This window comes from Salvia miltiorrhiza, chromosome 2 (assembly GCF_028751815.1).
Source record: "Salvia miltiorrhiza cultivar Shanhuang (shh) chromosome 2, IMPLAD_Smil_shh, whole genome shotgun sequence".
NCBI classification, from domain to species: Eukaryota; Viridiplantae; Streptophyta; class Magnoliopsida; order Lamiales; family Lamiaceae; genus Salvia; species Salvia miltiorrhiza.
The window spans coordinates 65881892-65894330 of NC_080388.1; the positions used below are offsets into that span (position 1 = coordinate 65881892).

The window sequence follows — 12439 nt, forward strand, 5'->3', positions numbered from 1 at the left end:
ATAAGACTATAATAATTCAATTTTTTTATTTTATTTTAAGATATACCAATTCAAATCGATCCAAACATCCAAAATTTGGACAAAACTCAATCCAATTTGAACCATTTGAAAGATTCAAACTAAGTTTGGGATGAATATTCGAATTTTGGGTATGATGTTCACTTTTTTTTAATTGGGTGGTGGATTGCTAAGAGGGCAACGTGTCACTTGTCTAATCCACGAGATTGTTGTACAAAAATAAGAGATTAGCGCTAGTTTTGAGGTTTTATAGTGTAACAATGAAAGCTAATTACGAAGATTTGTGCTAATTATATATCAAAAGGCCAACAAGATGACACGACACTGCCTATAAACAAGTCGGATTAAGACTTTGACCACAATTCGTGCTATAAAACATAAATTTTCGGAACCAAGAAAGAAGAAATTAATTAAAAGAATAAAAAGGACGACGAAACACAGTTGTTGGTAAGACGCTTCTCTTCCAACTAATAGGTCCGGAGTTCGAGTCATCTATAGAGAGCTAGAGTGTGAGTGTATTTTTCCTTTTTTGATAATAACAATTTAAAAAATAAAAAGAACAAACACAAGACATGACTATACATTATTTATGTGTATATTTTAAACTATTTTTTCTTTAAAGTTAACAAATATATACGATTGCATATGTATCATCCCTTTTCTTAAAATCAGCTTATCAAACCCTATAGAATGATAAGTTTTGATTACATTTTTTTACGTACAGTCATCAAAAGTGTCGTGCGATATACTCACCTTACTAATTTTGACTCATAAAAAGATCTCAAATTAATAAATTTTATCACGTATTAATTTAATTCAAATTGTGGGGGGACATTTATGCTGCAATCTTTAATAACTCTATGAAAATTCTACAGCATGATTTATCAAAATATTATAGTTCATCACCTCAATAAAAAAAAAACATTCATATTTCCAGCAATCTATTATATAATAGGATTAAGCCTTAACCTATGTGGCATATCTAAAATCTCACCATTTCAAAATTTACCATATATAATCTTCATCATTTATTAATTAATTAACTATTACATTCTATATAAAGATTCATTAATCATAATAAATATAATTAATAATATATATATATAATATTAATATTAACATTACATATAATCTAAATTAATAAATTTTATTATTTATTTTTTCTAGGTAAAAAATAGATTTACATGTCTGATAAGAAAAAAATTATAATCTATATACGATAAATTATTTTAATTGAATGTAGTGATTAGATGTATATTTGTTATTAATTTTATATTTCTCAATAGCGTACATATTATATGTATATGTTGCAATATATTATATTGTATGAATATATATATATATATATATATAATATTTATATTCTTAATTTTCAATAAAATTAATTTTAAATTAAGTTTGAATTGAGACATGCACGTGTATGTAAATTATAAACGGGCCCGGTCATTGATTTACATGTTTGCATAATAAGGCACAAATTCTATAAACTGATTACTTTAAAACAAAATCTTATTTTATGTCTATCAAATAATTAAAATTTTATTTTTATTTTTTTATAAAAATAAATCCATACATTTTATTTATATAGGGAAGAAAAATATATTTTTCATTTTTGCAAACTTTATTTGTTTATGTTCGTCCATTAATAATAATAATAATAAAACTATGAAATTAGTAATGCATAAATGAATAATTTAGATAAAGAACAATAGAGGATATGATGTTAAAATATATTAGAAATCTTTAATCATGTATCAAATTTATAATAATCTCAATCGAGTGAATAATTCATATAAATCACCTCATTTCACATTGAATATTTTTATAAGATTTCACCAAAATAAAACTTATACAAGAATAAGCTCTTGCTTTCCAAATTAAAAATCTACATTTAATTGGCGGAATGATTGAGACTAATATTTGAATTGTTTTGTCAATTTAATTTGACCAAATTTACTTAATTAAATACATGGTCTAATTAATTTAATTTGAAAAAAATAAATTGGTTTGATTAAGTAACTTATTTCTTCAATTTAATTTGATTATAAAATAATATATTTTGTATAAAATTTTAAAAATAAAATATGGATTCAACATAGATTTTTTATGAAAATCTATCAATTAAATTACTAAATAAATTAATACAATTTGAATCTCGTGTCAACTTTCTTAAGCTACACACAAGATGATTTTCAAAACTTAGTTATGGTATTTCAAACTTCAAACGAGATAATGCTCACGAGTCAATTTTATTCTTTCAATTTTCAGACGGAATGATGCTCGAAACTCAAAATTTGAAGATAATTAATGTTCACGAGTCCATTTTATTCTTTCAACTTTCAAATTTCAAACGAAATGATCCTCGAAACTCAATTATGATATTTCAAGCTCCACATGAAATAATGCACAAAAAATTGTCAAAATTTTTCAAGCTGCATACAAGATGATGTTTAGATGTTAGTTATGATCTTACAAGCTAAAGATGATAATGATCTTTAAAGCTACACACAAGATAATTCTTGTAACTTAATTGTGGTAATTCAAAGTTCAAATGAGATGATACTCATAAGTTAAATTTGTTTTTTAAACTCCAAACGAGATGATTCTTGGAACTCAATTATAATATTTAGAACTAATAATGCATAAAAGTTTGTCAAGATTTTTTCAAGTTCCATACAAAATGATGTTTACAAGTTAGTTATGATGTTAGAAGCTCCAAATCATACAATCTCACAAGTCAACTTTGATTTTTAAAGCTACAGATAGTGATGTTAAAAAAACTTGACGCATAAAAGTTCATTTTTTGTATTTTAAGGTTTAGATGAGATGATACTCAAAAGTCTGATGTTCAAACGTTAGTTGTCGTCTTCCGAAATTTAGATTATGATATGATCCTATAAGGTTCAGACGAGATGATGCTCAGATGAAATAAAATTTTCAATATCGATACATTTTTCAAAATATTATTAAATAAAAATCTACATAAAAAGAATATTTATTATTCTAACAAAAGGTTAACATTTAATTGGAGAATATGATTCAAATTAATATAATTTCAACTATATTACCTTAGATTAAATAAATTTAAAAATAATTTATATAATAAGTTAAAATAATTTCCCGTCGAATTTCGACGGGTTGCGCACTAGTAGTTAAGTAATAACCCATATTAATTTCACTACAAATTTACACTCGTATTAATTTCACTACAAACATTCATATTTCCAGCAATAGTTAATTTCCAGCTTAGTATTTGAACATTTTGTGCATTCACTCATGCATGGAAAATATGTATTTTTTTTTTTATATTTTTTTTTTAAGGATGATCATCTGCATCTAAAATGGTTGATATAAACATAATGGTTTTAAACACATATAGGTATTTTCTTTTGGAGCTATAGTATTTTATTAAAGGAAAAACGTCATCCAATTCGTCATCGTCTCTATCAAATTTCCTCAAGCTTCATATCAGGTACAATTCCTCGTAATGTGTGTTGAGAAACAAGCTAATTAAAGATATATAGAGCCAACTATCAATAAAATTAGTCTTGTTGTTTATTTAAATAAATTTAAGGGAAGAGCCATATATATGAGTGTACAGTATGGATCTTGGTAACAATATGGGTAGTTTATATCGCGCGTCTACTATTATATTTATACATGTCGCATATAATAACATTATCACATGCAAGATCAAAGCATCATAAAACATATATAAGTTCATCAATACTTTCAATCATAATCTAATTTTACGCTTAATTATTTCATATAATATACCAAATTTACAAGGAAAAGTAATATATATAGTTTAATGCTCCATCCGTCCCACGAATCTTGACACATTTATAAATATAGTAACAATTAGCTAAACAATAAGGGTTTTTAATTACCTTTCTCTCTCATACATTATCATTTTATTACCTTCTCTATCATACTTTATCACTTTTATACTTTTTTACATACACACTTAAAACATTAATCTACAACTCTTTAATTTCCGTGTCGAAATCAAATGTGTCAAGATTCGTGGGACGGAGGGAATATAATCATAGGTGAAACTATACGGCCACAAGTCTATAGACATGTCATAATCAAATTGATTTAAGTAGAAGTTTGCACTTATATATAAAATAAAGAAGGATACTACATGATGGTGTGGGCTACTTAACCTCCATAAATTTACAATTAGTTGACTTGCTACTATCTAATTAGATATTGCATTGATCATTGTTTAAAGTTTATCCATGATTAAAACCGTGGTCCAATTCGTATTCACCTATACGTGAAGTAATTATTTTGAACACAACTCCAAAGAAAAAGAAGAAGCATCACAATGAAAATAAATATACTGAAAAAATAAATATTAAAGACACCATCATATCCAATCACATTTATAGTCAATATGTAATACTCGTTTAGTAAATTAAATTCGAATGTAGCATTCTTCTCTTCTAAAAGAGATGTAACATGATCTTGTTATAAAAGTATATCAATTGCATTGATTTGCTAGCGTTTATTGGTAAAGGGAATATAAATTAGGCACAGTAGTCATTAGTCAATATTCAATATGGGCTTTAGATAGATCAAATTGAAAAATGTATGTAACGTACATTTTTAGATTAAATAATGTTTGTTTTGGATTATTATCTCCCATAGCAAATAGCTATAGCATGCATGGCTAATTAGTAATTGTAATAACTAAAATAAACTAGTAGCTGTGTATTACACGATTCACACATTTCGCACCATCAAATCTGATAGCAGCATATATAGTTGTAGATTATTAGATATTATCTTTATCAATTAATGGTTATTATTTATATCGAATGTGAGAAGGGAAAAAGAAAGAAATAGATTGATCATTGATGTAAAAAGAAAGAAAATAAACTCAAGCACCGTCATAAATAATTCTGTAATAGTTTCTATTTGCGTGGAAGCAGGAAACTTCAAATACTAAGCTAACCGCAAAAGAAAAAAAAATCGAAATTCCAATTTTGCGTTCAATTGAAGAAAAACTCAAAGCTCAAATCTTCCAAATCCAAAATTTTCCCCAAATTAGCCAAGACGCAAGGAATTTTCATTTCATATCCTTAATTTTCGTGTTGACTGCACCCCAAATTTGTATTCTATTATTTTTCCTTTTTACTTAATTCTCGCATTTCTTTCACTCGAAGCTAAAATTATCCGCCATCAGTTATCTAGTTTCTCTCGATACTCGTCCACCAATTCAGGTCCGTTGATAATTTAAATGCTTTAGTATTTTTGAGTTTTTTTTTTTTTTTTTGGTTTTACTTTTTTTTTGGGCTTGAGTATTCTTTGTGCAAGCAGTCATTTTAATATATGCCTCAGAATCGGGTTGTTCAGGGTTTTTCTTTACGAGGTTTTAATCATGTTCAGGTTAATTTCTATGAGCGCTTTTTAGGTTTTTGCAGTTTTGAGGGGATAATCTTGTGGGCTTTGTATTTGTTGTTTTCATGTGTGATAAATGTTTCTAATTGCATAATCAATTAAATGATTGTGAGAAATGGTTTTGATCGTTTTTCTATTGAAAGTTTATCAATGTCGAATGAATTGATAAAGTTTGGATTTTTCTGGTGCACTGTTCTAGTAATTGATTAGATATAAAGTTTTTAAATTTGACTGTGGCTATTCAAGGAATGAGAAGGTTTCTGATATAAATTCATTTTTGGGTAGTTGTAATTTTTTGGTGTGTTCGTGGATTGGTTGTTGTTATTGAAGTCAAATTGAGACTTGATGAGGAGTGAAGATTTCTGCTTTCCTCACATCCTTGTACATTTTATCTATGTAAGTTCAGTAGTTGAAGATTTTGGCTTCCTTTTCTTCTCCTGTCTTCGTTCTAAATTCGTACATTAGTTATACTTTGTTGATAGATTATCAGGGATTTTGACGCTTTATACGAGCTTGTTGAAAATTTAAGGAAGGATTTGTGTTGTGTAGTTTCTTATAAGTATCACCAGTTTCTTGCAGTAGTTAAAACTTATAATGCTTGCCTTCAACTTTATACACTTCTTTACAAGTAGTGTTGGAGAGGTTAAAGAAACTTTATTTGAATGCAACGTGAATTGAGCTTTTGCATTTATGATTTATTTTACCCTAGGGACTCGAGAATCATGGCAACCGCCACAATGGCCACAGCAGCTGGTGCTGCTGCACTTTTGTATTATACATTAAATAAGAAACTACAGTCAAGTCCAACAACTGGTGATGATGATGACGAAAATGGAGCCGAGATACAAGTTCATGCTCCGCTAGGGATTGAAAGAGTTTCTCATAGACTTATACAAGCTCCTGCAACATGGCTAGAAACAATTTCAACTCTGTCAGAGACCCTTAGATTCACTTATTCAGAAACTTTGGGGAAGTGGCCGATTGGTGATTTGGCTTTCGGCATCAGCTTTCTCTTAAAAGGCAGGTATGTTTGCGCTGATTTGTGATAACTGTTGGCTGCTGTTTCATTGCAGAATCTCTCTCTCTCTATGACTCTATGGCACGTTCCATTGTTCTGACTTTCTAACTGCGCCCATAGTAAATGAATCTCCAATGTAACTAGAAATAGAAAGTAGACCTGTAAAGGTCAAATATGAATCACAGCTTAAACTCTGATAATCTGATGTGTTTGGTGTTGGTTTTGACCTGTCGCCCTACCTGATTTTAACTTAGATGCACAAAATTACTCTTTATAGATAAGGTGTCAGTTTTTTATATCACCCAAGTAACTAATACACTGCAGATGTTGTACAGAAACTTTAATTTAATTACATATGATATTGGCTAAGACAGCGCATGCATTTGAAGGTACTTCAAATAAGAAAGTGTGTTGGATTTGTGCATTGTCACTATCTAATAATTAATTAAATGTCAATCTCCAGTTGCCATTCCCTACTTAGAGATCTATTGCTTTGCTATCTCGAAAGTTTTGAGTTTGGCAGAACAGTAAAATGTCATTTGTTGGTACACAGCTAGTGCCGCATTAAGTTTATCTTTCTTCAACTTATTCCTGCATAATCTTATAGTGAATTATCAGGTATTTGGTTACCTAAAATAGTACTTATTCACCCTTTAAAGTTTTATTCAGCACGTGCTCTCTTTTTGTTTAAAGTCTTTTGCACTAAATTAGACATCCTTCAATTAAATTGATGAACCTGAGTATTAAGCTATGGGCAAACTCTACAGGGAAATTTACAAGTTGGCCGTGAATTTGGAGGTAGTGATAGTATACGGCTTAAAGGACCTGAAATTGCTGCTGATCTCAGATATCTTTTAAATTTGCTCACTCTGTGTTGGCATTTCTCAAAGAAACCCTTTCCTAAGTTTCTCGAGGAGACTGGCTATTCTCAAGAAGATGTTATCCTGCAAGAGCCTAAAGCTGGAGTAAGTCTCATTTGTAAATTATTGTGCTCTCTTTAAAATTCATAGGCTAGAGATTTGTTTCAATAGTTTTTTATTATTCTGACGACAAAGATTTCTACTCTTGCAGATTTTGAAGCCAGCCTTTACTGTCTTGATTGACCACAAATCAAAAACTGTCCTATTACTGATTCGTGGAACTCACAGTATAAAGGATACTTTGACAGCAGTTACCGGAGCTGTTGTGCCATTCCATCATTCAGTGGTGTGTGAGGGAGGAGTCAGCAACCTGGTTCTAGGTTATGCACATGGTGGAATGGTTGCAGCTGCTAGATGGATTGCAAAGCTTTCAACTCCTTGTCTTCTCACGTCACTTAATAAGCGACCTGATTACAAACTTAAGGTTAACTTTGTTCACTATCTTACTTGAGATTTTATTTTTCATTTTTAAATTATGTGCCCAATGTCAGCCAGCTTGGATTTGTCTGCTTCGGAATATGAATATCATTTTCCTGGATATGTGAATAAATATTTTATTGCCAAATGGCTGCTTTGAGAAAAAAAACATAAGTGGGAACCAAATATAAATATTTTATTTTCATCTCTCTCTCTCTCTCTCCTCTCTCTCTCTCTCTCTCTCTCTCTCTCTCTCCCCTTTGTGGCTTTGTGGCAGGTTAAGAGTGGGGGGAGTTATTTAGAAGAACTTTGTCACTAGAGCATTCTCTTTACCTTCTTGGTAACCAAATATGCCCGTAGGAAATCAGAAGTAGTACATTACCTCTTTACATTCCACACTAAGTTCTTGCGTTCTGTCTCTAATGATGCTCTCGTTACATGACTTGTTTACATTTGCCTACAGATTGTAGGACATTCTCTTGGTGGCGGTACGGCTGCTCTATTAACATATATTTTGCGTGAAAGACAAGAACTATCGACTGCTACCTGTGTTGCGTTTGCTCCAGGTTCCCTTTGTATTACTGTTATCCTCCTTTGCAAATGAAAGATTGATATTGAAGGTATGAGTAATGTTGGGCAATTATTAACTGCCTCTTCGATGATCATATGCAGCTGCTTGTATGACGTGGGAACTGGCTGAATCTGGAAATGACTGCATTACTTCTGTAATAAATGGAGCTGATTTAGTGCCCACATTCTCGGCTGCATCAGTAGATGATTTGCGTGCTGAGGTGTTGTTATGAGTCTTCTTCATGTTCTAACTTCATTTTTGACATGTGTTCATTGCCTAATGACTAGTAAGTTCTGTAGGTAACAGCATCTGCTTGGTTGAATGATCTGAGAAATCAAATTGAACATACCAGAATACTTAGTACAGTTTATCGCTCCGCTTCAGCCTTGGGTTCTCGTCTTCCTTCCATGGCAAGTGCTAAAGCCAAAGTAGCTGGTGCAGGTGCAATGCTACGTCCAGTCTCCAGTCGTACTCAGGTGTCTTTTTCTCATCTTAATATTGTTTTCAATTGGATAATATGGAAAATATAAGTTTTATTTTTCAAGTGATGTTTTAAGCCTTTTCTCCAAATCATGTTGAAGTTTTTAATATCCCTATTCCATTCCAAGAAAGATAAGAAAAGTGGATACTTAATACTTGTCGATACGATATCAATAGCTATATCTGTTGACTGAATTCTTTCTTACCTATATAGGTCGTCATGAAGAGAGCTCAAAGTATGGCTCAAGCTGCTTGGTCCCGCCCAGCCCTACGGTCATGGTCTTGCATAGGCCCTCGTCGTAGAGGTTCAGCAGCTGAGATGAACTGCAATGTAACTGAAGACCCTTCAGAATCCTCATCTGCTCCAAGAGACATGTCGGAGGAGTCTTTGATCGAAACTATTGAAGAAACAACCACAATTATTGAAAATTTGGATCTTCCTGTATCTTCACCAGACAGAAGAGATAAGCATAAGATCGACTTCACTGTTGATACCGAAGTTGTGGAGGATGACGATATCATGGACCCCGCGAAGTTTCAAGATCGGATGACAGAGGTAGAGTTGTGGCAGCAAATAGAGCGTGAGCTTTATGAACATCCAGAATCCGACGAGGAGGAAGGGGCTACAATCAAAGAAATCCGGGAAGAAGAGGAAGCAGCCATTGCTGAGGTAAGTGACCCTCAATCTCAAGCCTCAGTTCCTAACACAAAGGAGGTACATAGATTTTTCCCGGCCGGCAAGATAATGCACATAGTGACACTAATTTCTGATGAGACGGAGCGAGGAAGAGATAGCGACGCTTCCTCCAGCGACTCGGATAATAGCCCGGAGGAAGACGTAGAAGTCGCGATCTTTCTCACTCCTAGGTCACTATATAGTAAACTAAGGCTCTCACAGACCATGATTGCTGATCACTTCATGCCTGTATATAGACGACAGATAGAAAAGCTGATAAGAGTACTTGAAAATGATGGGGGTGCGTCGGATACTCATAGTCGAGTCGGAGATGCTCGTTAGGGTATGTTGTCGAACTCTCTTCTTAACGCTAGGATGGATGTGCACAGTGTGTAGGGAGGATTCTTGATTCCTTTACTAAAATAGCAACATAGTTATTTGCATTTAATCTCGTTGACTACATTTTCTGCCTCTTTTTTACGTGGTTTTCTTGAGCTTGAATATGTGATTCTTCATCCACAAAATCGGAAATTATTAGAGAGTTTTATGGGGCTGTTCAGGTTTTGTGTAACATCTGATGTTCTACTCAATGAATACTTGCTATGTGTGCATTTGCGTAGTTAGTAGATGCATTGATATGTCATGTCACGACGGTGCTAATCAAACGGTATAATTCAAAAATATAATTGAAAATCTCACACCTTCGTATTGAACCTTCTATCATTAAGCAACTGCTAATCTATTAACTGGTTTCTGATCTCATGAATAGTAAATTTTAGATCATTAAAATTTGATTTAGTAAAATTAATTAATATATACTCCCTCCGTCCACGACAGAACTTCCTAGGAGGGAGAGACACAAGTTTTAAGAAAAAAGTTGTTACGTGTGGGAAAATGTTGTTGAGAGTGATGAAAAGATATTGCAAGTAGTATTAAGAGTGGTGAAAAGTGAAGAGTAATTGGTGGGGTATAGTCCAAAAATAGATACGAAATTTTTTTGTGGACGTTCCAAAAAAGAACAGTAGAAAGTTTTTTCGTGGACGGAGGGAGTATAATAATTAGCTATGAGTGGTATGAGTTTTAATTCATGCCCATTTTGCCATGTATCCAATTTGTATGTTTGTTTGAGTTGGGTATACAATTCACTACTATATGTTATGTAAATTACTTTTGCTTTTATCGTATGGATATTTACACATATTCTGAGACAAAATACTAGTAATATTATTATTGACCTTGTGGCAATGTTTGATGTGAAATACTAAAGTATTACCCGAAAAATAGGTAGTATAAATTTTACCTTTCTTTCTATTACAAGATTGAGACATAGACACCTACCAAGACGCATTGATCACAATTAAAAATATTCAATTAGTATTTGAAAAGATGCCATCCTTAGTTATTCTGAGCAGTGTTTCCACTATTGAATGTGGCCTACAAATATCTAACTACGAAACGATCTGCTGCAACAACCGCGTCTTAGTTTATGGATGCATTTTGGTTTGCGTGGCTTCATTTGAAATCATGATTATGTTTCTAATGATTTTTTTTAGTTATATTATAACCTACACATGCGGGTCGGATAACTCAAATTCCCGATTTATTAATTGAAATAAAAGCTTTCTAATACGGATTTACACTTCGTTATCGTTATATTTTTAATAATAAGAATTGTAATTATGATATATTAATTATTAGTTCACAACTGGTTGCTAGAATGACGCTACTTTATTCGGAAAATGACACTTAAACATTTTCAAATGACACTACTTCAACATACAAATGACACTTGCTTCAAGTGTCATTTGTATGTTGAAGTAGTGTTATTCAGAAACCAGTTACACGGTGCAACCGATTGCACATGACAGTGTCTCTTATTAATTTCAAAGAAGGTGCAACCAGCAACATAGTGAAACTGGCATGATTGTAAATTTGTACAAAAATACAATTTACCAAAGTTAAGTAACGACTAGTGGATACGAATTTCTCATAGTCGCATCAACAACAACAACAACAACAACAACAACAACAATAATAATAATAATAATAATAATAATAATAATAATAATAATAATAATAAATGGCTTCTTCGTTGTGTCAAATATTGTGGTTAGAAATTGGAAAAAGCGATTGATATGTCTGCTTGTGGTTGCAGCACTGCTCATAATATCATTCATAAATTTCTTTGAAAACTGACTATCAAGAAAATTATTAGTACATTTTTTGACGGATCAAGAAAATGACATACTCTATATGCAACACGTGTTTAGATAGTATATGGACAAAATATTGGAAAAGTTAAATATTGTTGTAAATATATCTTCTAGATATATCTTATGTGTGTTGACCAAGAAATCTAGAGGGTGAATAACACTTGACATCTTCAAGCCACCGGAGTTGACTGTCCTCCGTTCACACCGGACGTGTGTGAACGTTCACACCGGACGTTCACACTTGGTTTAACACCTATAAATATGGGTGTGTTGTGAACTTCATAATAATGATATTTGTATTCTCTACTATATTCTCTCGCTTCTCTCTAATTTATAACACGTTATCAGCACGATAGTTCTAGTCCTCTCATCTTCCTTCGATCGTAAAAGGATTGGAGGTATGCCCTAGGAAAGAATTGTGTCTTTCCAATAAGGTACGACTAATTTTCTTTTCATCTGAATTTCAATCCGTATAATTTTAGTAATCATCTAAATCCAGACGAAAGAAACTTTGAAGTATTAGAATATTATACTGTTTAATATGTTTATATCAATAAATTGGCTTGGAAATAACCAGAAAACGGAATCATGGTAACATATATGCTTTGCATAAAAGAGATTGTTATTGAAATTTGTGCAAATTCCCCTTATATTTGTGGTTTGATGCAAATATGTTATATTTGTTTATTACAAATGATATAATTTTCGTTATTCTTG

At 31.8% G+C, this 12439-nt stretch overlaps 1 protein-coding gene across 1 annotated transcript; it reads left to right on the plus strand.

The window, feature by feature from the left end:
* Nucleotides 1-4923: 4923 nt before the first annotated feature.
* Nucleotides 4924-9957, plus strand: LOC131013107 (uncharacterized). Its single transcript, XM_057941122.1, has 9 exons — nt 4924-5249; nt 5713-5823; nt 6137-6455; nt 7213-7410; nt 7517-7789; nt 8246-8348; nt 8455-8573; nt 8653-8829; nt 9048-9957. Coding segments are annotated over exons 2-9 (1995 nt in total). The 5' UTR covers nt 4924-5249; nt 5713-5821; the 3' UTR covers nt 9852-9957.
* Nucleotides 9958-12439: the final 2482 nt, after the last annotated feature.

Excerpts from the sequence above, each read along its gene's own strand:
- LOC131013107 (XM_057941122.1), top strand. Across the intron at positions 7,790-8,245 it reads GACCTGATTACAAACTTAAG|ATTGTAGGACATTCTCTTGG; the intron begins GTTAACTTTGTT and ends ATTTGCCTACAG. Across the intron at positions 8,349-8,454 it reads CTGTGTTGCGTTTGCTCCAG|CTGCTTGTATGACGTGGGAA; the intron begins GTTCCCTTTGTA and ends GATCATATGCAG.